Here is a 26,962-nt window from a genome sequence, read left to right as displayed (position 1 = left end):
ATAATTCTACATATAGGCTGACGTGTCTACTTTTGTTACTTTGGCGCTGTAATCCCATTTCATGAGTGAAACAGTGGAGTGGAGCGAGTAAACCAGTGATTGTACCTCATTAACAGAAGCTTTTCAAACCTCCTGTCAGAAAGTCTATTCCTTCTAGGTATGAGCACCAAACTTTCCAGACTAAAAAGCTGCTCCACAGGAGCACTGGATGGGGTTGGAGTGTTCTACTTCAAAAAAAATTTCTTTATGCTTGAAAATTGATGCAGAATTTGAAGGTCAAAGACTGACCTCAGGTAGTCCATAACTTCCTGTTCTGCAGAGTAGGTCTCCTCTGGCTGTGCCTCAAAAGTGAAAAAGTCCATCTCACTTTGGCTAGAAGTTGTGGTGGGGCTCTGCTATCAGAAGCTCTTTTACTTGCTCATTCCTACCCACGTCTCTTAGCCATCGGAGTTTGAATTTAGGACAACTGACAGCTGCGAGCAGCGCATCTTTGTCGTCCAGCACACCGGCAAAACGAGTCTGGATAGCCTGAAAAATATAATTGATATGTTTTGATATGTCTACAAGGCCCACTCTTTATTATGTAATTGAATTACTTGCAAACCATGCCTAATGTGGGATCACTATTATGGATTTAATGTTGTTTTAGGATTCTTATTGTATTTGTTTTAATCTTTTTTTGTGATGATAATGAATATAATGTAATAGTGTGATGTAAGACATTTTAATTAGCTTACAGATATAACATACCTGCACTATAGCATCTGGAAGGTCTGCAGTCATCCTGGAGAGTGAATCTTTCACAGCCAGGGTCTTCTGCATCAGAACTTCAAGTGTGAGCAGTAAAGTCCCATAAGGACAGTCACCTTGTAAAATGTCCAGGGGCTTCATGACGGTGGAGTACTCATGCAGGAACTGGTACTCTCGGTATATGAAGCACTTAACTCCAGCTACAAAATGTGTATGTTTCTTCTTCCATTGTTTGCGTTTCTGTCGTGGCATGGCGCCAGGTATCACAGGTTATGATAACGTGACTGAATTGTCGCATAGACCGGACGTCGCTCCCCGACCCCGATGCATAGAGGAAATTAAATTACTAGAGAAAATGAAAAATATAGTAACGCACAGTAATTTGGATAAGTAACTTTAATCTGATTATTGAATTTTAAATAGCAACACGTTAGCATACTCGTTACTAAAAAAAGTGGTCCAATTAGTAAAGTAACTCATTACTGACATCACTGTTCATTAGCTCCTCAAAGTACTCCTTCCTTCTTCCCATCACAGACCACGATCTCCTCACTTGTTAGAACATTACCATTCCTATCTTTCTAGCCTAACCTGCTGCACATCCTTTCCAGCCTGATCCCTCTGTCTTGCCAATCGGTGCAAGTCCTTCTCACACTCTTTAATGTCCAGCCTCCCAAACAACTCATCATACACCTTTTTACTTTGCCTTAGCTACCTCCCTCTTTGTTCTACGTCCTATCTCCTTATATTCCAGTCTCCTCTCTTCAGTCCTCTCACTGTCATATTTCTTCTCTGCTAACCTATTTCTTTGAATAGCTTCCTGCACATCACTATACAACCACCAGATTTCCTTATCATCCATTCTCTGTCCAGATGACACACCAAGTATCTTCCTACCCGTTTCTCTCTTTAAAGTTACTGTAGTAGTCCAGTCATTTGGAAGCTTTTTCTTTCCACGGAGAGCCTTTAACAGCTCCTCTCTGAATTCCTCACAACATTCTTCCTTCTTCAGCTTCCACTATTTGGTCTTCTTCTCTGATGTTACTCTTTTTCTCTTCTTCACAACAGACATGCTGCACACAACCATCCGATGCTGTCTGGCCACGCTCTCCCCTGTCACAACCTTACAGTCCCCAATCTCCCTCAGGTTTCCTCTTCTACAATGTAGTTGATCTGCGTACTCCTCCCTCCACTCTTAGGTCACGTTATGTTCCTCCCTTTTTTGAAAATAGGTGTTGACTGCAGCCATTTCCGTTCTCTTGGCAAAATCCACCACCATCCGTCTTTCTTGGTTTCTTTCCTTGACACCAATTCTACCCATCACTTCCTCATCCCCTCTGTTTCCTTCACCAACATGTCCATTCAGATCTTCTACCTCTACCTTCAGACACATCACCCTATCTGACACTTTTTTCACCTCTACTTCAAATGTGAGGTTTTACTCACATTCTTTGCCAACTCCTCCTTCAGGACCACCCCTACTCCATTTCTCTTTCTATCCACACCATGGTAAAACAGTTTGAACCCTGCTTCAGTGCTGCAAGCATTGCTGCTCTTCCAATTCTCTTGAACACGTGAAACATCTACCTTCCTTCTCTGCATCATGTCAGCCAGCTCAACCTTTGCCTGTCATTGTCTCCACATTTAGAGTTGCAACCCTCAGTCCTACATTCTCAACTTTCCTCTTCTCCCTCTGTCTCCTGCCACATTTCCCTCCTCGTGGTCTTCGACCAACAGTAGCACACTTTCTGCTGGCACCGTTTGTCAACAGCACTGGTGGCGGTCGCTGTTAACGCAGGTCTCAACTGATCTGGTATGATTTCACTTAGATGAACACCCATTATAGTTTTGGCAAGTGTTTTACGTCGGATGCCCTTCCTGACACAACCCACTGACCCGGGCTTGGGACCAATACAAGAGATGCACTGGCTTGTGGTCCCTAGTGGATGGTTTCCCCATCACAAACCCTCTAAACCTTCTAATACAATGATTCAGTCAATATTAACAAAAACTGCTGTTTATTAAATGTTGATACGAAATAGATCAGATTAAAATACAAAAATTAAAAAAAGTAAGAATCAAACCAGATTTGATTGACAAAGAAGTTTCAAACTGATGAATCTAATCAGAAGAAAAACAAAACTACTGATTTACCTTTTCATTCGTTTTAATTTTTGGTTCCGAGTGACAAGAAACACCCAACAAGGTATTAAAATCCAGAAAGGAGCCAATCTTTGACCCAAACCTGAAAGTTTTTTTTTTATTTTTTATTTTATTTTACTGACATTAAGGTCATTACAGACCCCTGCAACAAAAAAAACAAAAAAGCTGGTAAAAAAAAAACAGTCAGTAGTATCTGATGTGACCACCATTTACAGAGCAACACATCCACATAGTTGATCAGGTTGTTGACTGTGGCCTGTGGAAAGTTGGCCCACTCCTCTTCAATGGCTGTGAAGTTGCTGGATATTGTCAGGAACTGTCTGAAACTTGCCATCGTATACGCTGATCCAGAGCATTCCAAGTGTGCTCAATGGGTGGCATGTCCGGTGAGTATGGTGGCCATGCAAGAGCTGGATTGTTTTCAGCTTCCAGGAATTGTGTACAGATCCTTACAGCTGGGGTTGTGCATTATGATGCTGCAACATGAGGTGATGGTCATGGATGAATGGCACAATGGGCCGAGCATTTTATCCTGGTATCTCTGTTCATTCAAAATGCCATCAATAAAATGCACCTGTGTTCGTTGTCCATACCATAACACCAAATCGCTCACCCACACTGAGAACACCTCTCCAACATGGCACACACCATCCAATGTGAGGATTTCCCCCCCCTCATGTCCGTTACGATAATGAGCTGCAGTCAGGTGGAGACCCAGATGAGGACGAGCATGCACATGAGCTTCCCTGAGACGGTTTCTGCAGAAATTCTTTGGTTATGCAAACCGATTGTTGCAGCAGGTGTCCGGGTGGTCTCAGAAGATCTTGGGAGGTGAAGATGCTGGATGTGAAGGTTCTGGGCTACACGTGGTCTGTGGTTGTGAGGCAGGTTGGTTGTGCTACCAAATTCTCTGTAACGCCTTGTTAAAGAAATTAACATTCAGTTTATTGGTAATAAGTCTGGTGAACATTCCTGCAGTCAGCATGTCAATTGTACCCTCTTTCAAAACTTGCAACATTTGTGTCATTGTGCTGAGTGATGAAACTGCATTGTGGCCTTTTATTGTGGTCAGCCTAAGGCACACCTGTGCAACAATCATTCTGTCTAATCAGCATCTTGATATGCCACACCTGTGAGGTGGATGGATCATCTAATCAAAGAAGTGCTCACTAACAGATTTGTACACATTTGTGAACAATATTTGAAAAAATAAAGGCGTTTTGTGTACATAAAAACGTCTTAGAGTTCAGCTCATGAAAAATGGGAGCAAAAACAAAGTTCAGTATAGTTTAAAAGAATTCTGTTGAACCAAAAATTAAAAGCTTTTTACGTTCATCAGTTGATCTTCAGTAAATTTTATGTTCCTTTTTTATTATTTTTTTGTTTATGTTTTTTCCTGTGAATCTGGGGTTTTCTTTCCGAGAAGTATAAAAACAAACCTGCTTCTGTAAATCTAGTTCTGGTGTTTTTGTAGCAGCGTAATGGCGCCACATACTAGCAAAGCATAGTAACTACAGCATTCTGGGCCGTTGTCTGCGTTTCTAAAAATATTTCATGCAACAGGACAATGTTTGAGAATTTGTTCAGAAACACCAACAAAATGTTCTCATATGGATAAATACCGAGATGGAGATCTTGGGTTCTTTGATCTATTCACCAAATGATGCATGGTCTGACCTTCGGGGTGAATTTGCTCCACATAGTTTGGAAATTCTTTAGTTTTGTGACAAATGTTGAAACCAAGCAGGACAAACAAATCAGACCATGCGACTCAGAAAAAAATATTTACTGTTCAAAAACAAAACGTGAAAATAAAAAAAGTCTTCGTTCATCATGATGTCACATCCTGGTCTGCAGGGAGTGTCCGAGCCGCTCTATGTGGTCATCATACGAGGAGCAATGCTCATCGACATCAACTCCTGGAAAAGAAGTTTGCAGGCATACGGCATCCGAACCAGAGAGATCTGCCAAGAACAGAAGATCAATAATTAGTTATTGATCGAGCAGAGATTTGAGACAAAGATCAGTCAGACAGTCATCGATCCAACTTACCTGCGTCTTGTTGCGGCAGCCTCGACACTCGTACGTGTGTGTCCGTGTGTTCGCGATGGCCATCAGTCCACACAGGTTGCACACGTGGACCTGGTACGGGTCGGATGCCTCAAACAGACGCTCTCTGAGGAACTGAGCCGCTCCGTGAGCGATCTGACAGTCGCGCTCCATCTCTCCAAATCGCAGGCCACCGTCCCTGAGGGCGACAGGTGACATCAGCCTCGAGTCCAAAGCTGCTGCTGCTGCCTCACCTGAACATCAGACAGGTGAGTCACTCACCGAGATCGGCCTTCCATCGGCTGACGATTGAGGATCTGGACCGGGCCTCGGGCTCGCGAGTGGATCTTGTCATCCACCATGTGCTTCAGTCGCTGATAATAGGTCGGACCGATGAAGATCTGTGACGTCAGCTTCCTCCCAGTGAACCCGTTGTATAGAACCTGATCACAGATCAATGAACAGTGTCAGAACCTGATCTCAGATCAATGAACAGTGTCTGAACCTGATCTCAGATCAATGAACAGTAACTGAACCTGATCTCAGATCAATGAACAGTTTCAGAACCTGATCTCAGATCAATGAACAGTAACTGAACCTGAGCTCAGATCAATGAACAGTTTCAGAACCTGATCTCAGATCAATGAACAGTATCAGACCTGATCACAGATCAATAGGCAGCATCAGTTAAGTTATTGTTCAAAACTTGTTTTGGTGTCACATAACAGCCAAATCTTTTCTAGGAGATCTATATATATAAAATAATCAATAATCAATACAAGTAACCCCAGGCCATTATGAGCTCGTCAGAATGGGTTTAAAATCCTCAGCTCCGTTATGTGACGTGTCTGACGGAATGAGCCATGAATGCGTGAGCTGGCACTCTGCTCAGAAACAATCCCAGAATTCACCTGGGATTTGTAACATCACTATGACATCACTGGGTCATGTGCTGCTGTCAGAACTGCACATGCAAACAGTTCATCCAAAGTTCCCACAATGCAACGCGACCCATGTGAGCCAGGCGATTTAACAGGAAGTGTCGTATTTCTCTGACCTCATTTCCTCTCAGGTGATATCCGTAGTCAGACAGCAGGTTCGACACTTTCTGCACGTTGACGGCGTCGTTAAACGGCGTGGCGTCACCGATCTCACCTTTGTTGGCAGAAACCTGAAACAAACCGAATAGCCTGCAAGTCAGAACTCAGGGCTTCAAAACCACCACTATGCACTGATATTATTGACCAATATTAATTGATTACTGATTAGTCCCAGCAACAAATACCAACATGTTTTAATAAATGAACTGATCAATAAGTAATCAGGTGCAGGAACTCGGACCCACTGGAACCAATTAATCATACCAATTACTGGGACCCAATCAAAGTATTAATTACTCTGAACCAGAGTACTGATTACTTCGAATAAATTAAAGTATCAATTACTATCAACTGATAAATGTATTAAATATTATAAACCAATAATGAGTATTGATTACTTTTCCTTGCAGACACTCGATCAGATGGCCAACAGTCATTCTGGATGGGATGGCGTGAGGGTTGATGATGATGTCAGGTGTGATTCCCTCGCAGGTGAACGGCATGTCCTTCAAAAGAAAAAGAAACACATTACGGTAACATTATTGATCTTGAACTGATTTGACATCAGAAAACACCTGATCAATAAGACTGAACCTAATTTCAGAAAGACGACTTCATAAATAAAAAAGGTGCTTCTGCATCTTGGTTTAAACAGTTTAATCAGATTTTTTCACAGAAGATTGTTTTTTCTTGACGTCCTCTTTACCTCCTGTCTGTACTGAATCCCACAGGTTCCCTTTTGTCCGTGACGGCTGGCGAATTTGTCTCCGATCTGAGGAATCCGGACCGAACGAACCTGCATCATCAAAGGACCAAACAAAGCTCCTTCAGATTCATGAAATCTGATTTACAAACCAGGATTAATAACTTATCCAGCTATAATTATCCTAAAATCAGACTGTCCTGCTGGGTCACATTTCAGATTATGCCAATTTTTGTGAGTCTGAAAAGAGAGACCTGATCAGAACCGCCGCTGTAGAACATGTTTTCTGAGACTGGATCTGGTTTAATTGATCAGGATAACTTGGAAAAAGCCTGGTTATTATAATAATCTGACCCTTTTTTCTATTCAGGTGTCTCGGGGGTTTCAGTGCGCCCTCACCCTGATTTTGCAGAACTTGTAGCCCTCCTGATTCAGGGTCACCATGACCTGGTCCACAATGCCGGTTTCACTGGTCCTCAGGAAGGTGCTGCAGTCCCTCTTAGTGTATCGTCGGTTGCTGATGTCCAGATCCTCTTCGTTCTCCGGCAGCGTCACCGTTTTCCCGATAATCACATCCTCGCCGGACACACGAACGCCGGGCGCAATGAGCCCGTCATCGTCCAGCTTTTCGTAGATGGCGTGTCTCATACCTGAAGACAAATTTATTACCTGTTATTCTGAACGGACTTCTCACCGTGACAGGGTCCAGGAGTTACCGGGTCTAAAAGGACTGCTCACCCTGACAGGTTTCACGTGTTGGCTTCTCAAATATCTCCTCTTGGTCAAAGCCTTTCTTTGACTCCTGCTCTTTGTAGGATCGATAGAAAACAGACCTGTGGGAGGAAACGCAGCTCTAGGATGAAACATTAAACACTCGGGTCACGTCAGAAACGGCTCCAGGTGTGGGCGGGGCTCACCTGAAGAATCCCCGGTCCACTGCAGACCTGTTCATGATCACAGAATCCTCCTGGTTGTATCCCGTGTACGAGGCGATTGCAACTATTGAATTAATGCCTAAAGAAAAGACTAATTTAAACTAAAAGTCTTTAGGAAAAGGCTGTAAGCTACATTGTACGTGTGTATGGGTGAGTTACCTGCAGGCAGCTCCCTGAATCGCAGGTACTCCATAGATCGGGTGGTAACCAGTGGTTTCTGAGGGTAGTACAAGACGTGAGCCAGAGTGTCCATTCTCACGTGGAAGTTGGTGATGTAGACACCCATGGCCTGTTTGCCCATAGCCGACTGGTACGTGTTTCTGGGAGACTGAACAGACGCGGGACAGAATCAGAGCAGCATAAAAAACCGTCATCGAGTGATTTATGTTTTTATAAGCTTAACTTTCATCTGTTGGCGTTCTGCGTTACTTCCTGGTTGTAGTTTCTTCGTACCTGGTTATGGTCGGGGAACGGGATGATGGAGGCGCACACTCCCAGGATCATGGACGGGTGGATCTCACAGTGGGTGTACGTCGAGCAATAGGCCACACCTTTTTCCTGGAGATCATCAGGAGTCATGGCGAGCATAACCGTCTCCTCCTCCAGAGTGTCGATGTACTCCACCACGCCGCTCGCCACCAAGTCCTGCCAGCTGAACAAAAACATTCACCAAAATGCTTCACCATCACAGAGCCAACAACCAGACCGTCTACTTGTTGACTGCCCCACCTGTAGTTGTTGTATTCTCGCTCCTTCAGCTGGTCGATGTGTCGTCTCTTCAGAAGAAGTTTCTGTTTCTCCACAATCAGCAGCGGTCTGCAGATCCGTCCAGCGTCGGTGTAAATTCTGATCTCACGCTCTCGGATGTCTCTGATCATCGAAACCTGGAACCAGTATCCAGATGTTTATAAATAAGCCTCTCCAACTCGTCAGTATTATTGCAACTGCTGTGGAAGTGAAAGGATGAGCTCACCTCAGACACGATAATATCCATCTGCCTGCGGAGTTTTCTCAGCGTATTCATCAGCTGCTCAGGATCTTTGTGGATTCCAACCCAGCAGCCATTCACAAAGATCTTAGTGGCGCTAAAACATGAACGTCACTTTTAGACTCACACCTAGACATGAACTAAAGGTTTGATCAGTAATGTACTCAATAAACTGACTCAGCGATGGCAGCTGGAGAGATCTCCTCCAAGTTTTCCATACTCCACTCCTCTAAAAACTCCAGGATGGGTGAGGGCTGGGAGCCCACAGAGATGTAGGCCATCAGGGCCAAGTTCTTCACCAGACCTACAGCATGGCCCTGCAGCGGTGAAACGTATCTAATAAACAACCAGACCAACAGATGAGGCTCGACCCAAACCCTGGGGAGGGTTTTATACCTCTGGAGTCTCAGCGGGACACACCATCCCCCAAAGAGTGTTGTGTAGCTGTCGAGGTTTGGCCAATTTTCCGTCTCTGCCGATGGGAGAGTTTACTCTGCGAAGATGTGACAGTGTGGAGGCGAAGGTAAGACGGTTCAACACCTGCAGGAAGAGGCAAGAAGATCCAATCAGGTTTGTCAGAAATTTACTGAGAAGACATAGGAGGAAAGACCAAACGATAAGCATCTGTCCAAATTAGGGATGCACCAATACCTATGCTGTCTGTTGTACTTGTACACATAAAAAAAGTTCTGATACTACTTCAAAGCAGCGTGACGTTCAACTCTCAGGCAGTAAGATGAAAGTGGAAGAACAAAGTCAGTTGTGTGGTGGTGGTAGTAGTTTGTTTTGTGGTGGTGATGACGCAACATGAAGTTGTTTACTACACGCAAATAACAAGAAGAAGCAGAAGACGTATGGAAGTATTTTAAAGTAAACTATAGAGCAGTAAAATATCTGCAAATACACGTCTGAGCATGAGCTTCCCACAATCATTGCTCAATTCCTGGCAAGAGGATGAAAGCTTCGATCATCATCATCATCGAGGTGAAAATGGATATTATTGAAAAGTATGAGAGTGGTGTCTGAATTATTGACCTGGGAAAGCTGAGACGGCGAGTCAGTAACTGCAAACATCAATCTGCATCATATGTCAGAGAGGGGACATAATGGAGTGAATTCGGCCAAAACGGACTGTAGTAATTAAAGATCTCCCACATGAGCCTGGAAAGCTGCTTAAAGAGCTACTTAATGAGCTCTTTAAGCTTCTGACACTCCAAAGAAGGTCCTAAGCTAATGCTAAGCTAATGCTTCAAAATAGATTTTTTTTTGTTGAATGAACTCGTGCTGCTGGAAGCTGGACGTCTTAATAAGGTGAATGACAGAAACTCTGCCCATTGCTTATTGTAATATTGTTAACTTTTCAGCTTTAAGCAATATTACTGAGTAGGAATAGTTCCTCTGTTGTGCTGAAAAGGACCTGATAGATGGCTTTTTAATTTCTATTATTTTTCTAAATAAAAAAAATTGCTCCAAATAAGAATATTCATCACAACACATTAAATTTGTATTTAGATTTTACTAATTATAAGAAGTAAAAAGACAAGATATTAATAGTCATATCTGTACCTGGTATCAGCAAGTACTCAAACGTAAGTACTTGTATTTGGTATCTGTGCATACCTAGTTCAAAACATTCTCAGATTTACAGAACTAAACAGTCAGCATGGAGGTTTAAATCATTACAGAAACTGTCTCAGGTGAGGCAGGTGTTCTCACCTGAGACACTCCCGCTCGAGCCTGGTGAGCCTTCTTCACGTCGCCCCAGTTCCCGGTGGCCAGCGAGTACTTGAGTCCATCTGAGATGATGCGAGTTTTGATGGCGAGCTCCAGGTTGAAGTCTTTTCCTCTGTCGATGAACTTCTGAGCATAGATCCTGATTTCCTTCAGAAGGTTCTTGAACATTCTGAATAGAAGGAAACAGTCGTTTCTTAAAAACTGATCAAACTCTTTCCCCCAGACCGTTTCTTTCCGAGACACTTTTTACTTTAAACGTCAACAAAAATTACAGGACGTTGCTTCAAAAAGTAAAGGCTGTCCAAAAGCTGAGCAGCTGAAAGCTTTTCATGAATGAATGGAAGTGAAGGGTTTAAATCATGTATTTGTGTGCAAGTGTAGGTGCTAAAGTTGAGTAAGAGGCCCCACCCCCTGAACAGGAAGGCCAAGAGCGGCCCAGCAAGATCCAGCCTCTTGTTTCCGTAGTGATCTCTGTCATCAAGCTCCCGTCTGCCAAGCGCAGCAAGCAGCAACCTGTGGACCATGTACCTGAAACACAGGAGAACTTGTTCCTTTAGAAATGGGTCAGTGTTCCACACATACCTGTAAAGGTGAGGACTCACCCCAAGAAATACGCCTTCTTGGTTTCACAGAAGTCACTGACTCCGACATGCGGCAGCATTTCTTTCTGTAGAACTTCTTTGGCGTATTTGATCCTCCTCTCTTTCGTCACTCCAGGTTTTGCTCCTCTGGAACCGATGAAGTTCAGCGCCACGTTCTGCTCCTGGATCACAAACGCTTCATCCAGAGATGGCTTTACCTGGAAACGCAGTGACATCACAGTGGGTGGAGCTACAGCTCATCTGTCCACCATGAGAACCAAGAGTGGAACAATGCAACAGTGATAATCAGATTTACCATCTCCATCATCTCGGGGTCGTCAAAGTCATAAATGATGTGTTCCAGGATGTCTCTGTCCGACACGAAGCCCAGTGCTCGAAACACAATGATGATGGGAACTTCCTGTCTGATGTATGGCAGCGTGGACACGATCCTCTGACCGATCGCACTCTTCTTGACTCCCTGGGAAAAATGATTGATCAGTTATTAATCTGTAGATCTAAATCCCCTGAACTGATCAGTTTCCTCTCTATGGCAGAACTCACCTGGCCTCCTCTGGCCATCATGCTGACCCAGATGGTGCTGGTGGGACGAGATGAGTTCTCCAAACAGGACCGACACTCAGCCGTGTAGGCGTATTTGGAATCCTTCTTGGCGAAGACGTAAACAGTGTTTGTGGCCATCTTCTCCTGTGCGATCAGCACCTGAAAATCACCAACAGTTTGTGATTATTGCAAAGTTTTTTTCAAACGTTTAGTTTAGAAGGTCTGTGATGACACAGCATACCTTCTCAGAACCGTTGATGATAAAATAACCCCCAGGGTCCAGCGGACACTCGTTGAGCTCACACAGATCTCGATCTGTCAGGCCGCTCAGCAGACAGTAGGTAGAGCGAAGCATGATGGGAATTTTCCCAATGAAGGTTTTCTGGTGTTGTGTCTGCAGCTGCTCTTCACCTTCCTTTATGATAGTCTTTGTGATGTCAACATACAGGGGGGCGGAGTACCTGAGAGGAAACAAACAAGTGAGAGCGAAGAGGGAACAGGTAGATCAGGTGTCTTCATGAAGTGTCAACAGGTGGGACTTACGTGAGGTTTCGCAGTCGAGCTTCGTTGGGCATCATGGGAGAAGGGGCTCCGTCTCTCTCCCAGTGAGTGGGCTTGGACAGGTAGATCTGTTCAAACTTCAGCAGGTAACGAGGCTGAAAGACATTGATGTTACAGGAACTTTAATTGTGCTAAAGATCAGGACCGACCCACAACTGAAGAACTGACTCATCACTAATCAAACCTACAGATGAACCGCAGAGTGAAACTATAAAACAAATATCTGAATTCAAAATGGGTTTCCAGTTTGTCTTAAAGACAGCAGATGTATTATATTCTGCTATTTTTGGGTGAAACTGGGACCCTGTGTACATAATTTTATTCCACCTCATGTACCACACATGTTGGAAATTGCAATAAAGTTGACTTGAATGTGAGAAGTTATCCAAATTTAGGAAGTTTTTTTTTTTTTTTAACGAGACAAACTGGATTTAATAACTGTATAAACTGTCTACATCCTGCCACAGTTCTAGTCCCAGGGCCTGGTACCCGATCCACAACTCACCGGCTCCTCCACCTCCCCCGAGGTGTGCTGCGCTTCAGCTTGCAGGTCAATGGGTGGAGCATCTTCCACGATCCTCTGAACAGACATCTGGATGAACTCATCGAACGAATCCAGCTGCTGCCGCACCAGGCCCTTCTCGTCAAAATAAGAGCTGAAAAAAAAAAGAAAAACATCAAAATAGGAGCTGGAAGAAAAGACTTGGAAAACGAATTGTTAAATAAAAACTGTACATAATGTTTTTCTGTATGAACAGAATGGCAAAGTTAAACTTAAAACAATATGATAGTAGATTATATATATATATATATTAACGTGTACTTTAATGCAGAGAAAAGTTGTTTACTGAGACAATTTGTTTAACTTTCATTAGTTTAACTCTTGTTTATTTTGATTTAGTATGTTGGCTTCTGCATGTTTTTGTCTGTACTGATTTTATCATTTTGGCATTTCTTCTGATGCAGTTACTGTACGCAGTGTTTTATGGTATTCAACTCAAATCAGTTTTTATCTCCACATGTTTTATTTTGATTTGTATTTTGTATCCACGCTTGAGCAGGACTCCCTGAGCGAAAATGTTGAATCTGAGGCCTTCCTGGTTAAACATAGATAAAACATATTTACAATAAAATGTCTACAACAGCTACATGCATCTCTTAGTGACTCCACCTGCAGCAGAATCCCACTATTTTCCTAAGCATCAATTACGACCATCTGAGTTTGTTTACAGTTTACCTGATGACGATCCAGCAAGCCTCCTGCCACAGATCTGGAGTGATTTCATCATCATCTTCATCGTACTGATTATCTGAAAAACATTTGATAATCAAAAACTATATTAATCAAACTAATTTCGGTAACTGCTTCTTTGTTTATTCACTGCATCTCATTAGCCTGTTAGCGTCAGCCATTAGCTTTAGCTGCTGTTAGCGCGCAGATCAATGGGAGCTCGCGCTGTCAAAGAAACACATAACCAGCACGTGCCTGGTTAAAACTGTGTGTTTGATCAGGTGTGATCAGGTGTTTCTGCTCGGTTAAATCGAAGAAACGCAGCTAGCATTAGCTCCGTTTGGTCAGACGTTAAGTTTACGTATCAATTACGTTTCCAATATGTTATCAATAAATCTACTCGTATAGATTCTCAGCATCTCACCTTCGTCCTGGTCGTACATATTTTATATCCAGAAATAATTTAAAATGTTCTAGTATAACGAGCCAAAACACTGTATTATGGCCGCTAGAATGGACCGGAAGTTGAAAATCTCTTCCGGTGTGCACTTCTTCTTCTTTTGTTTAAAGTCTGTTCGTCATCGCCACCTTCTGAAACATGACCCATGGAGGGAAACGCCTCCCAAATTCACAAATGTGTTATTTGTGTGCAACTGTTTTGTAATTCACAGGCACATAAAACCATCTAAGTACGCGAAAAACAGCGTTACGAACTCAACAGCTGAAACAATAATTTTAATTGTATATACTTTTTAACTTCAACATCCCAAATGTGACACATTTGAAAAGGTTCTTGTGCGAACATATTGTGAAATACAAGTGTTTTATTTTGTACACATTTCACTTAGTCATATTTTAACCAAAGACAAATAAAATCTATATAATAATAAATACCAACCTTCAGCGTCTCCACTGCCTTTGGAAGTCCATTTCCGCCATGAAAGAAATAAATAAAAGCCCAACAGGAAGTCATAATTTCGAGTTTTAAAGTCATAATTACAAGAATAAAATGCATAATTATGAGTTTTAAAGTCATAAATATGAGGATTAATCATAATTTTGAATTAATTATGACTTTAAAACTCGAAATTATGACTTTTGTTCTCACAATTATGAATTTTATTCTCATAATTATGACTTTAAAACTCAAAATTATGACTTACTGTTGAGCTTTTATTTTTTTCTTTGCAGATATGGGCTTCCAAAACTGCCGCCCTTGGCTATAAAGTTTTGTCTTCTTCAAGTTCCAAAGTTTTGCTTCATACGCATTTTTTTCCTCAAGTCATTTGATTAGAACCTCAGTTAGTAGTAAAAAATGCAAATATGCATTTTATTAGAAAAAATAAAGCTCTCCTAAATAAGAGCAACAGATCTAAAGGCAATGCTGGTTAGGGTCTCAGGAGGTTAAATATGCACATTTCTTTTAACAAATATAGGAGAAAACAAGGTGCAACACCTGCCTTTCTGCAGCTGCTGGGTTGTGGTTGACTTCACAGTTGCCTGTGAGGACTCCAGATGAACAGTAAATACAAAAAAAATTACAGTTCCAGGACAACTTGTCAAATAAAGTTTATTAAAAATTTATCAGCGTGTGGAATCAGTTTTTCACATGACTCTAAAATCTATAACATCATTTAACGTCACAGTCATAAAAACCATGTTCCAACTTCCTGGATTCTTAAAATTTCAGCGTGAATTCCTCCACGTTTATCATAGTTAAAAAAACAACATTCTTTCAAAAGATCAGAGCAGGCACTTTAACAACAAAGAAATCATTATTAAAAATTAAAACTAGTTTTGGCTAATCAAAAGTAAAACAAAAATCAAAAATCAAATCAACAAAATGCACAAACACAAATTTATGCTGCACAAACTGATGAAAACACAAAATAGTGCTTGAAAATAATGTTAAAAAAAAAATCTTATTCTTTATCAAAACCAAAAAATAATTTAGCAGATTTAATATTAATATTGCAGTGGTTCAAAATAGTCATTTTAAGGTGCTGTACACAGTACCAGATTAAATGATAAATAGTCCATCCTATAATAATTCAGCTGTTAAGACTCAGTTTGTTAGGAATTAAAAAGTCCCAACAGAAAAATAATCTAATTTGATCAATGATATTGACCTCATTTGTGAAGCAGATTTAATCTGCTGCACTGATAGAAAAAAACACAAATATTTCATTTTTTGCACATCATTTTTAGTAGTTTTTTTAAATTAAAAAAAGGGATAAATTTAACAGCTCAGTACCTTTTTTAATTTATTTTTAGCTTTGGTGTTAAATTTTCTGCAGCTGCCATCAAAGTTCAGCTTGGTAACCCAGAAGAACAGATTTTACAGAACTCGAGTTTTCTGTCCCGATTCTGTTTTTTCAGCTCCTGAAAGGTTTGTGAAGCAACAGAAACGAGACCCAAATTCAGATGGAGCACGCAGGGCCCTTTAACCGTGTTAGTACCACTCATACATCTTTTTCATTTCGTCATCTACAATTAACTTGTAAAAACATTCATTTCCTTTGTGCGACTTGTGTTTTCCCTGCAGCTTGTTCTGCGGGGCTCCCTCAGGACTCGATGGATAAAGTGACCTGGAGGCAGCCCAGTTCTTTGCCCCCGCTGCCCAGAACCCCCTGGACTCGGTAGTTCCCGTTGGTCAGCCAGAAGGGCAGGTCCATGTAGGGCACGTAGAAGTCTGACTTTGGCAGCGAGTACGAGCCCTGAGGGAAGCAAAACCAGACAAAGTGAACAGAAACTTTATGACCAGAATTATTTATTTATTCAGATTCAGTCTCAAATGTTTCCAATTTAAAAGATAAGCCTCCGTTCTAGAATTGTGCCGCTCAGGGTGTCTGCATCTTGGGAGCAGCTCTGTTACATTCATTCTGAGATGTTGCTTTTGGAAACGTTAGTTACTGTTTTTCTGGATGTAAATCACTTTCTTGGATGATCGTTTCCTCTGGTATCAGATGCTGTGCAGCTGGAAGGATTTTTACTGAAACATTTTTACTTTTGGACATTTGTTATGATGCGTAAAAATAACAACAAGGTGTTTTGTTTACACCCAGGAGCAGCTGAGTAACATCTCAAAAGCTCAAATAATATCTCAGCTACAGTGCCAAATCTCAAATGAGTTGAAAAAGGAGGCTCCGCGGATGCATTCCCGTCTACCTGCCAGCTGTGCTCAGGTGCCTGACCACTGAGATCCTAAAATCTCCTAAGGAGATTCTGAAACTGGCTAGAAACACGGCTCATGACAGCAGAAGGACCAGGATCGTGCCCTGGCATCTGCAGCTCTCAGTCTGTAGCAACAAGGAGCTCGGCGGGCTACTGGGAGGAGTGGCAAGCATTCTGGGAGGAGTTCTGGCTGGCATTCAAGCAGACCTGCAGCCCAGGGGAACTGAGAGGCCAACCAAGTCTGGGTGGATGGATCAAATGGCATCTGTGGCCAATTTATTTGGATCCGCTGTGGGACGGACCTTTACAAGAGAACCTTCCTGCCTACAGCCACAGTATCCATAAGATCTCTTAACAAAATGAGGATTTAATTTCCCTTTGGGATTAATAAAGTATTATTGAATTGAATTGTTTCCACCCTGTTTGATACAAATGTTGTTTAATGAAGTGTGACTTACAGCCTTGAAGGGGCAGTGGCAGGGCAGGCCGCAGGTGTGCAGCGGTTCTGGACAGTCTGGACCCGGCGGGATCACCTGGTTCAGGAGATCGCAAACGTCCCGATAGTGACAGCTGCCAATTTCCTCCACGCAGGGGATCTTCACCCAGATCCTCGCCACCTCCTTCTCCATAGTAACGTTGAGCTGCAGGGATGATGAAGGACGGGTCAGGTGACTACGCCTGAGACCTTCAGCTGTCTGTCAAACTTTTACACCAAGAAGGAAGATCCGTAAACAACTAAACAGATCGTCAAAGTGTTTACCGCAGGTTTACGACCTCAAGCTAAAAAAACCAAGGTGCAATGAAGTGACAAATGCTTTAAAACTCAGTAAAACGTGTCTGAGCTTGAGGAAGCTTTTTATTCTGACCACAGAGTTTGTTTTGACGAGAACCAGGAAGTGAAAAAAAAAAAAAAAAAACACTTCTTCTTCTAAACAAACGGTTGATTATTTCACGAGAGATGCTAATAGCAGCTTCGATTTTCTTCATACGTTTTAAATAAATTAAAGACTGCAGCGCACAGACAACACTGATGCCATTTAACAGGCTGGTCGTTCAGGTTTTCAAATTAATTCTTGTAAAAAAAAGTTTTACTTGTAAAAAGCAAAACATGAACCGCACAGCTGCAAACGCTAAACAACAGCAGAGAAGTAAAAAAAACAACAGGAGCGCAGAAAACGCCATTCAGTGAGAAGAAAAACATGATACCGTTTCCCTCCAAGAACTCGCTGAACTGGTTTTATCTCCGGACCGATGCTACACGTGAGCAGAACATTCCTAAAACCGTGCGATCAGAAAAAGATTGAACACATTCCAGCAGATTCCTTACACCATAGCAGCCATAACTCGGTGTGAAGGAGCTCTAATCAAATCTGTGAGCGCCGATTGTGACAAACATCTGCTGCAGGCGTCACACAGAGTGTCCTCCAGGAGTTGATCCCATCATTAAATTAGTCTGGACATGAACTTTAATTAGAAATAAATACAAACAACTCACAGAAAGCTGGGCCTCGAGAGGGACGGTCGTGGATCCAGACGCCGAGGCCGTGAGCGTTCCCGGGATGGAGATGGGGTCCGGAGACAGAGACAGGCTCATCATCACAGCTGGATCATCAGACTGGCCACAGTTTTTCCAGCTGAAACCCGAAACCTGCAGAGAACAGGACCCAAAACACGTCACATCACCGCGTTTTGCTTCCAAAACCAAGTTAAAGTCCAAGTTAAAAAGCCTCTCAAATTATTTCCTTTAAACTAGTTAAATCTATTTTCTTCTGTTTATAATTTATGTTGCTGTTGAACTACGTCTGCAGATTTTGTGCCATTTCAGCCGTTCACACAACAAAACTTGTCTCGTTCAGGCTGCTGTTGTTACACCATGTTGTTTTACATTATTAGTATTTAGCGTATATCTTAGATCCTATATACCGTTTCTTTTTATACTTTATATTTTTGCTATTGTTGGCTGTAACTGGGACTCTATGTACATAATTTTGTTCCACCTCATGCACCATATGTGGTGAGGATGACGATAAAATTGACTTGAACTTGAAAACATTCAGCTCATTTGGCAGATGGGCCTTGTAACTTTTATACTTTTCAAAATATTTAACTTCATATAAACCCCCACCATACCTGGGATTCCTTCACTTTTCTCAAATGTTATTTTTGTTAAAATCAGCTTCTTTACTTACTTTTTACTTTTTATAACCAAATAAAAGTTGAAAAACAGACTTGACTGAGAATCTTCACCAGTATTTTACTTACTCCTACCTTTTAGCTTCCATTTTGCTACTTTTAGCTCATGTTTTGTAATTTTCAGTTACCATTTACTACTTTAACCTAATGTTTTGTAATCATATTGCTACTTTTACCTACTGGTATGTTAAATTTAGCTTTTAGCTTGTGTTCAGCTCATTTTAGTTTTAACAACTCGGTTTTCAGCTTTTTCAGCAAGCTGAACTCTTGCAGCAAACTCATCAAGTTTACAGGAAGTTCTTATTTGTTTGTTTGTGTGTCAACAATCCTGCAGAGGAGCTGGTTTTGATTTTAGAGACTTTAAATCAATAAAGACTGTTCAAAATGCCCCGGTCCAAAGGTTCTGTTCCTCCTCATCAACACAACAGAACCTGGGTTAGGAGCGACATTTCTGACCACGTTTGCAAAAACAAATTAATAAAAACATTTAGAGTTCCGTGTGTTGTTGACGGTGAAACTCACCTTGGCGTTAGAGACTCTCCTCAGGCTTAAGGAGCTGCAGTCCGCCTGGTTCCGAACCCCGGTCAGAACCACCGAGACCGTCAGAACCAGCTTCAGAAACCCGTCCATCACGTTCACCGTCAACGAGACACAGCCAGCCGGTCAGAACCGTGAAGCCGAGCCGTTAAAAGCAGCCCTGAAAAAAAGAAGAACAGCAGCAACGCTCTATTAACTTCTGGTTCATCGTCACGTGACTTCAGGCGGTCACGTGACGACGCCTCGCTCTGAGTGTTCTTCTTCTCTGAACCTGTAGGTGTCGCTGTAGGACAGAGGATTTTACTGATATAAACCATCTGAAAAGAGGCTGCAGAGCTCAGAGTGAAAGGAAAAGATTTTTAAAGACTTAAAAAGACATTTAACATAAAATCACTGGTTTATTTATTCAGGGTTATGGCTCTGGTGTAATCAGGTTCAGTCTGTGTTCACATTATTTTAGGTTCAAGGTTCTTTATTGTTACTCGCATCACATGTGGTACATGAGGTGGAACGGAATTGTGTACCCAGATTGTGTAACTTTTGGCTATTGTTCAGCTGCTTTTAGTTTTTACCAACTGCTCTATTATTTTTAGCCTTTGGTCACTTTGAACTTTAGCTGACCTTTGCTAAGTTTAGCTTACATCTAACATTTATTGGTACTTTTAGATTTTAGCTAGTCTTTACCTCCTTTTCACTAGCTTTTTGCCACTTTCAGTGTTTTTTTTTTCCTGTTTTTTTGTTGTTGATACTTTTAGCTAGTATTTTGCTACATTTATCCAACATTTAACTGGGCTATCTGGACTTTTAGCAAGCATTTTGCTAAACAGCATTTTATACTTTTGGCTTTTACCTAGCCTTTTGATACTTCTAGAAACTTTAAAAAAAAATTACATTTTAGATAGCTTTTAGCTCCTTTTAGCTTTTTGTTAGCTCTATGCTACTTTTAGCTTGTCTTGTACTATTTTAGCATAGTGTTTTGCTACATTTATCTGGCATTAAGCGAGGCTATTTTTGACTTTTAGCGAGCGCTTTGCTACTTGAGCTTTAAGCCTATGGGCTGAAGCTAATGCCATCAGAAACTAAATTTGAATTGCTGTTCTGAAACTGAATTTAATGGTTTGAAACTGAATTCATTTGCTTTGAAAATTCAGATTTAATTCAACTTCACTTTCAAAATTCAGTTCTGGAAAAAAAGGCTAGCATACATTTAGCTTTTAATCCCTTATGCCATTTTATGTTTTCACTTGTGTTTAGCTCCTTTTAGCCTTTATTCTGCTTCTTTTAGCTTTTTGCGCTCTGCAGCTATTTTCAAGTTATAAATGTTTAAAAACCAAATGCAAAACAATTTTGTGTCACTCAGTTTCGTCTTTTCAACTAAACTGACATTAAATGCAGCGTAACTAACAAAATTTTATTTTGAATTCGTTATTTATTTTCCATCAGAACATGAACGCACCACCGCCGTTCTAAAACTGAAATGAAACGTTTGAGTTCTTCGGTTAAGCGATGAGCTCTGTGCACATGCGCAGACGGTCTGACCCGCTGGATGATGAGAGAGGAGGGTGGGGGCTCGGTTCAGGGGGGCCAGATGATGCTGTCAGGGAGAGGAGGAGGAGGAGAACCCACCGGCAGCAGCTCTTCATCCCTTCATGCGCTCATTGAACAGATGAAAACCCTTCACGTGCTGCAGAAACATCATCTTTCTGTAGATTAATTCAGTTTTTAATGAGATTAGTTTAGAAGACCGGAAGTGGAATTATTTCTCCACTTTTTTTGTTGGAAATGCTTCCCTGCTCTTCATCCGCGCAGATGGAGGGATGTGACGAGGAGGAGAGGGACGCGCACATGGAAACAGAGGTAAACGGGTCAGAAACAGAACCCTGGTGCTTGTCCTGGGTCCAAATCCTGCCAGATTGCTGTCCGAACCGGACCTTTTCCAGCTCATCCCAGCCGCCGGCCGGCCGGCTTCTCCTGGAGGATGGAGACACTCGAACCCCTCCCTGCACGCGCCTCTGCTCGCCATTTTCCCGGAGAAATCAGGCGTTAAATTGACACCAAGTTGAGATTTTAGCCTTTTTATGGAGAGGAATGAGCTAAAAGAAGCTGCTGAGAGCCCCTTTAATGAGCTAATAAACACATAAATAGATCAGGTTTAAATCGATCTGCAAGTGTTCTATTTATAAAATGTGAGAAAGCTGAATGCCTGCTGAGATCAGCTGATGGATAAAATGGTAAATCTGGCAGAACAGCTAAAATGTTATGAACCAAAGCTAAAATTAACAAAACAGCTGACGAAAGCTAGCCAGACTGTTGCTAAAATTATAAAAGAAAACTGTATCCAAAAGCTAAAAGTGTCAATTGTAACAACAACAACAAAAAAAAAAACATAGCTAAAAGCTAAACTTACAAGCTACAAGCTAAAATTAACTAAATAGCTAAAAGCTAAAATTGGCAAAAACGTAACCAGTTGCTAAAAGTAGCTATACAGTAACTAAAAACTATTTAACTAGAATAGCTAAAACTACAAAACAACACATTAACAAAAAGATATAATTAGCTCAATTGTAGCTAACAGCTTAAAGAGACAAAACATAGCTAAATGCTTAAAATGCAAAATCATTGCTAAAAATAACGAGTTGAAAACTAAAGTTACAAAACTAAAGCTACCAGCTAAAAATAACTAAACACTAAATCAAAACTGACATTAAAAAAGCCATTGTTAAATGCTAAAATAGTAAAACTGTAGCCATAAATCAAATTTAGTTAAATTTTATCTGTAGGCTAAAATTCACAAGACAGCAGCTAAATGCTAACATTTGCAATAAAAGCTGAAATGAGCAAAACTGTAGCTTAAATCTAAAATTATCAAAACATTAGTCAAATGTAGCTTAAAGCTAAAATTGGTAGTATGGGCTAAAAGTAGTAGCTAAAAGGAGCATAAGAATATAGATCTTGTTTGCTGAAGATGATTTCAAAGATTTTTCATGTATTTCTATGGATATAAAATTTACAAAAACAAAAATCTTAGCATCTTCTGAATGAGCCGAACGTTTTGATATAAGAGCAACATAAAGTATGCAGAATAGTTAAAATGTCCAGAAAAAACAAACAAACAATCGAATCAGCGGCCACCCAGTAACGATCCCATCAGCTGATCCTGCTGATTTTCGTTAAATGATGAAGAGTAGTTTCCTCTGAGGACGGAGCTGCAGCAACCTTTGGGTCTCTGAGAGCTGGATGAAGCTGCCGCTCTTCATCGGGCTCCTCAGGGAAATCTGAGCTGACAGGATGTGCAAAAGCAGGTAGAGATAGAAAAAAAAACAAAAAAAACTGGGCCAAAAGCTTCCTGGAGAACAGTGTGAACGGGATGTTGATTTTATTTGTTAATACCAGCTCAGTTCTGGTGCAGTTCTGCCCTTCACACCTACATTTACTCCACAAGTTTAAATACATTCATATAAAGCTGAGGGACCATCTCAAGGCCTGTGTCTGTTCGTTTGTCTGTCTGTAAAGGTGAGTTTTACAGAGACTGAGCTACAGTGTAGTTTGGTAGAAGCTGAGCGTTATCGTTAACTCAGAGCCGCAGATTGGCTGCTGGGAGAGCTGAGCTGCAAGGAGAAGCTCTCTTTACTGGTCGTCTGTGGTCCTACACTCATCTGTGGTCAGGAACTCTGGGTAAAGACTGAAAGAACGAGATAACAGATCCTCTGCAGGGACACTCCCTTAGAGAGGGAGTTAGAAGTTCAGTTCTCCCGGAGAGACTTGGAGTAGAGCCACTGCTCCTCCACATCCAGAGGAGCCAGTTGAGATGGTTCTGATTGCCTCCTGGATGCATCCCAAGGGAGGTTTTCTGGGCTTGTCCAACCCCTGGGAAGACCCAGGACAGTCTGGAGGGACTATGCTTTTTTCAGTCAACATTTCTGGTAAATAAGTAGCGCAGACCAGTTGGTCTTCATCGTCCCTCTGGCTGTTCATAAACGAAGATGAAGACTTCCAGACGTTTGCTTCCAGAAATGAAGCAGGCAGACCAAAAAAACAACAAAAACCCCCCCAAAAAAGAGTCAAGGAGCAGAACTCAGCTGAGTTCATGTGGAGCACAACGCATTAAATGTAACGAACATCTCCCTTGTGTCAACTACAAAACATGATAAGTTAGCTTACTTTAGCGTGTGGTTAACTGTCTTAAATTAACTACCGGTACAAAGCTGCTGTGCGTCATCGTTTGTTGTTTAAGCTCGTGAGCGGGCGGTCGCGCACCATTATCATCAGTTTATCACATTATTGAGCTGCAGCACCGCAACCTCCTTTTTTCACACGTCATCCGTTTTGTAATCTCTTGCTGCATTGCTCGAGGGCACAGAGGCGCACCAGGGGTGAGTGGCTTTGGCCGCTCTCGCTGCCTCGGTCCATGCAGACATACCGAAGTGGCCAGAAGGCGTCTGATTCCTGCACTGTGAGCCAGATGAACCTGCCCTCTCAGTCCAGAAGAAGAGGAAGAGGATGGATGGATGGATGGACGGTATGAAGGTCTAACAAGATCAATAATGACCACGTCAATTATAACTAAATGCTCCACAAAACTGTTTCAATACCATGGAAGTGCAGACGGAGTGTTGGCATTAGGTTGTGTAACGTTGTTGCTGGGTCACTGCCACATCACCTTTTTTTACTGTTCAATGATCAATGGCTTCATGAGTTCAGTGTCGGAGCAAAGGCTGAGGATTTGAACCTGCAAACAGCCACAGTCCTCTGACAGCAGTCAGCTGTTTTACACAGACTCACCGTGAACCTAGCGTCTTCTCTGTGGGTGAATTTAATGCAACGTAACGCTGCTCAGACTGCTGCTCTGTGACTGACAGCACATTATAGCTTACAGCAGTGTTTTTCAAAGTGGGGGCTGCGGCCCCCTGGGGGACCGCCAGGGGGGCCTCAGAAAGCTGGAGAGAAGATTTTAAAAAAGCAAAAATATATTTTTTTAAATTAAAATTATTATTTTTTTAAATTACTGTAATAAAATCAAATGTATTTTTTAATAATTATTTTATAATAATACTGTATATTGAAATATTTTTCACCATGCTCATCTTTCTGATTGTCTGCCAGTCAAATGTATTAAACTGCTTTACTCCGCAAGCATAGCAAAGAACTCGTGGCCAGCTAAAATTCAAAGGTTTGAGGAAGAAAACTTTAAGTATGGCTTCACAGTCAAACAGAAAAATGGCCATGATTGCCCAAAATGTGTCGTCTGTCTGGAGACCCTCGCAAAACAAGTGCTTAAAAGCTTTGAAACTTCAGCGCCACTTGAGTGGGAATATAATACAGTGTTTAAAACATGTTAGTTAATAACATCTTTATGCTCAGCAGCTGTAATAATTAATTTAATATAGTGAATAATAGTTAAAACGTTCTAAAAGTTGATGTTTCTTTACATATTTTGTAGCATTGTTTAGTGGGTTTGCGAGGGGGGCCTCGGCCAGAAGCTAATGCTGTTTGGGAACCCCTGGCTTACAGTGACCACAGTGAGTCCAAAAACCACCAGAATGAACAACATATTGTGTTTTGGTAATCCAAACCCAAACAAAATGAACATTTAAAGAGAAGGATCCTGTCCTACAGTTCATTTAAACTTTTAGCTAAACCAAAACCAAGAAACAAAACCCGGCAGTGCAGCCTTTATAATTAACGCCAAGACATCTGGGGTCACGTCAGTTCAGCAGGTCCTGCAGCCTGGCTGTGGACGGGTTGTGTTCAGACTGACAAACTGGTGCCAACGAAAAGGGTCCAGACCACCTTTTAATGTTGGCCTGACTGAAAACGTTTTTATTGCTCACTTATTTAATTAGCAGAATCATATCCAATCTGCACTAAATTTAGTGATAATATCTGAACAATATGTCATAAAACCAAAGGCGGTTGTTAAAAGTGAGATGGGAGTTTTTGATATTTTTGTGTAAATCGTGCCGTTTGCTTCCCCTCTTCTCCAGAAAACAAACTCTTAGACGTCCAGTGCTCAGTGGAGGTTGTTTAAACCCAGAGGGACAGTTTTCTTTTGGTCTGCGCTGTTTTCGCTGCACAGGAGGTCTCTGAATTCTTTACGAGTTCCAATTACCATTTCAAATGAAGCATGCAGGAAGCGGCGCTGCAGAAAGTCCACTCTTTCAGGGGTCCACCGTGCATCTGTCCTGGAAAAATAAAGAGTCTTTCACTTGAGTTCTGCTCCCAGACGTTCAGAGGTGCTGAGCGATCACCATTCATGGGCAGGTTGGACAAAAGCAGGAAATACAAACCAATATGTGTGGCAAACAGAAATTTAACATTAATTTGCACCTTTTTAAATGATAGAAACCAAATTTAACATTTTAAAAAGGAAAATGTTTACAACGGATGATTAATTCACTCCAGTTTCATCTCGTCAAAGTTTTGGACTTTTATTCTTTGTCTTTTTTATAAAACATCTGTCTAGCCAGCAGAAGCAGACTGACTAGGTCTGTTACTGGTTCTGATGGGCTTTCGGTTTTCCAGTAACACAGTACAATAAGGTACACAAAATTTGATCAAGTACTAGGGAACGCCTCAGGAACGAATCAGGAACAAATCAGGAGATAATGGGTAGTTAACCAGTACTTACATGTTAACACACAGCCAAGCCTTATTAGGGGACTACTGGTTTGTTACCACAAGAACAAACCAGTAGGTAATGGTTAGGTAGTGATTAAGTAATGATTGGCTCCTCAGTAAGTACTTGGTATCATGGTATAATAGTCAGGCAATGATTTGGTGCTCAGTAAGTGATAGTCGGACATAGTTAAGATGGCACCAGTACAAGATGATGAAATTGTTAATGTCTTTCATCAAAAGGTTTACAAAAGTGAAAATCCATTAAAATCAGTAATCACCAGGAAACTGGTTTTTGACAATTACGAGCTGTGACCTCACTGGCGCAGGGTTTATTCAGAACCCACATGGAGAATTTCTCCTCTGTTTCTGTGGTAACAAACCAGTAGTCACCTAATAAGGCTTGGCTGTGTGTTCCCCAGTAAGTACTGGTTAACTACCCATTTGCTTCTGATTTATTCTTCGTTGGTTTCCTTGGTAACTAACTACCTATTAGTTCTTGATTAATTCCTCTTCATTTACAAGGTAAGTAACCAGTAGTCCCCTAATAAGGCTTGGCTGTGTCTCCAGTGTGTTCCCCAGTAAGTACTGGTTAACTACTAGGGATGCACAATATTGGATTTTTGGCTGATATCCTATACCAATACCAATATTTTTCTCCCTAGACCCACTTACAGAGACTACGTAGCTTTCTCTGCTGTGGAATTAAAAGACTACATAATTCTGCATGGTCTTTGTCAATTTGGCCTGCTACCAAATGTAGATGCCAAAAGGGGGGCTGAAAATATAACTCTATATAAATATATAATATATTTAAAAAACAGTTCCTTTTATATCTGTGAGTTATTTTGATGGAATGGCCGATGTCCGATATTTAACTTTATCGCCAATATTGGCCGATACCGATACCATGTCGATAATATTGTGCATCCCTATTAACTACCCATTAGTTCCTGATTTATTCCTGAGGCATTCCCTAGTAGTTAATCAAATGTTGTGTACCTTATTGTAAAGTGTTACTGGTTTTCCTACTGAGCTGCGTTTTGAGACGATCAGTGCGGCATTCAGCAGGGAGGGAAACTCA

General features: G+C 41.5%; 3 protein-coding genes across 3 annotated transcripts in view; 1 reads left to right on the top strand and 2 right to left on the bottom strand.

Annotated features, from left to right (window-relative positions):
- Positions 1–4,715: 4,715 nt before the first annotated feature.
- On the bottom strand, positions 4,716–13,898 carry polr2b (RNA polymerase II subunit B). The gene is made up of 25 exons (XM_037675172.1): positions 13,784–13,898; positions 13,366–13,438; positions 12,634–12,784; positions 12,111–12,223; positions 11,809–12,028; positions 11,568–11,726; positions 11,320–11,484; positions 11,025–11,221; positions 10,831–10,950; positions 10,405–10,591; positions 9,085–9,228; positions 8,866–9,005; positions 8,674–8,785; positions 8,430–8,584; positions 8,154–8,352; positions 7,860–8,028; positions 7,683–7,779; positions 7,504–7,598; positions 7,165–7,415; positions 6,769–6,858; positions 6,461–6,568; positions 6,020–6,133; positions 5,245–5,405; positions 4,966–5,161; positions 4,716–4,877 (listed from the first exon to the last, which is right to left on the bottom strand). The coding sequence occupies exons 1-25, from the start codon at positions 13,800–13,802 to the stop codon at positions 4,788–4,790; spliced, it is 3,525 nt and encodes a 1,174-aa protein (XP_037531100.1). The 5' UTR covers positions 13,803–13,898; the 3' UTR covers positions 4,716–4,787.
- A 1,938-nt stretch (positions 13,899–15,836) lies between these two features.
- gm2a (GM2 ganglioside activator) lies at positions 15,837–19,463 on the bottom strand. The gene is made up of 4 exons (XM_037675173.1): positions 19,249–19,463; positions 18,029–18,181; positions 16,992–17,174; positions 15,837–16,076 (listed from the first exon to the last, which is right to left on the bottom strand). Exons 1-4 carry the CDS (start codon positions 19,354–19,356, stop codon positions 15,924–15,926), a joined length of 597 nt encoding a protein of 198 aa, XP_037531101.1. The 5' UTR covers positions 19,357–19,463; the 3' UTR covers positions 15,837–15,923.
- A 1,517-nt stretch (positions 19,464–20,980) lies between these two features.
- The window catches only part of shtn3 (shootin 3), a 40,941-nt gene continuing 34,959 nt past the window's right edge, over positions 20,981–26,962 (top strand). Inside the window, exon 1 of the mRNA XM_037675654.1 lies at positions 20,981–21,120. Within this exon, the coding sequence (XP_037531582.1) occupies positions 21,046–21,120 (75 nt within the window). The 5' untranslated portion in view covers positions 20,981–21,045. The remainder of the gene's footprint in view (positions 21,121–26,962) is intronic.

This window comes from Nematolebias whitei, chromosome 4 (genome assembly GCF_014905685.2).
Source record: "Nematolebias whitei isolate Nwh7 chromosome 4, NemWhi1, whole genome shotgun sequence".
Classification (NCBI taxonomy): domain Eukaryota; kingdom Metazoa; phylum Chordata; class Actinopteri; order Cyprinodontiformes; family Rivulidae; genus Nematolebias; species Nematolebias whitei.
Note: the sequence above shows the minus strand (reverse complement) of the source record. Positions and strands in the feature narration are given on the sequence as shown.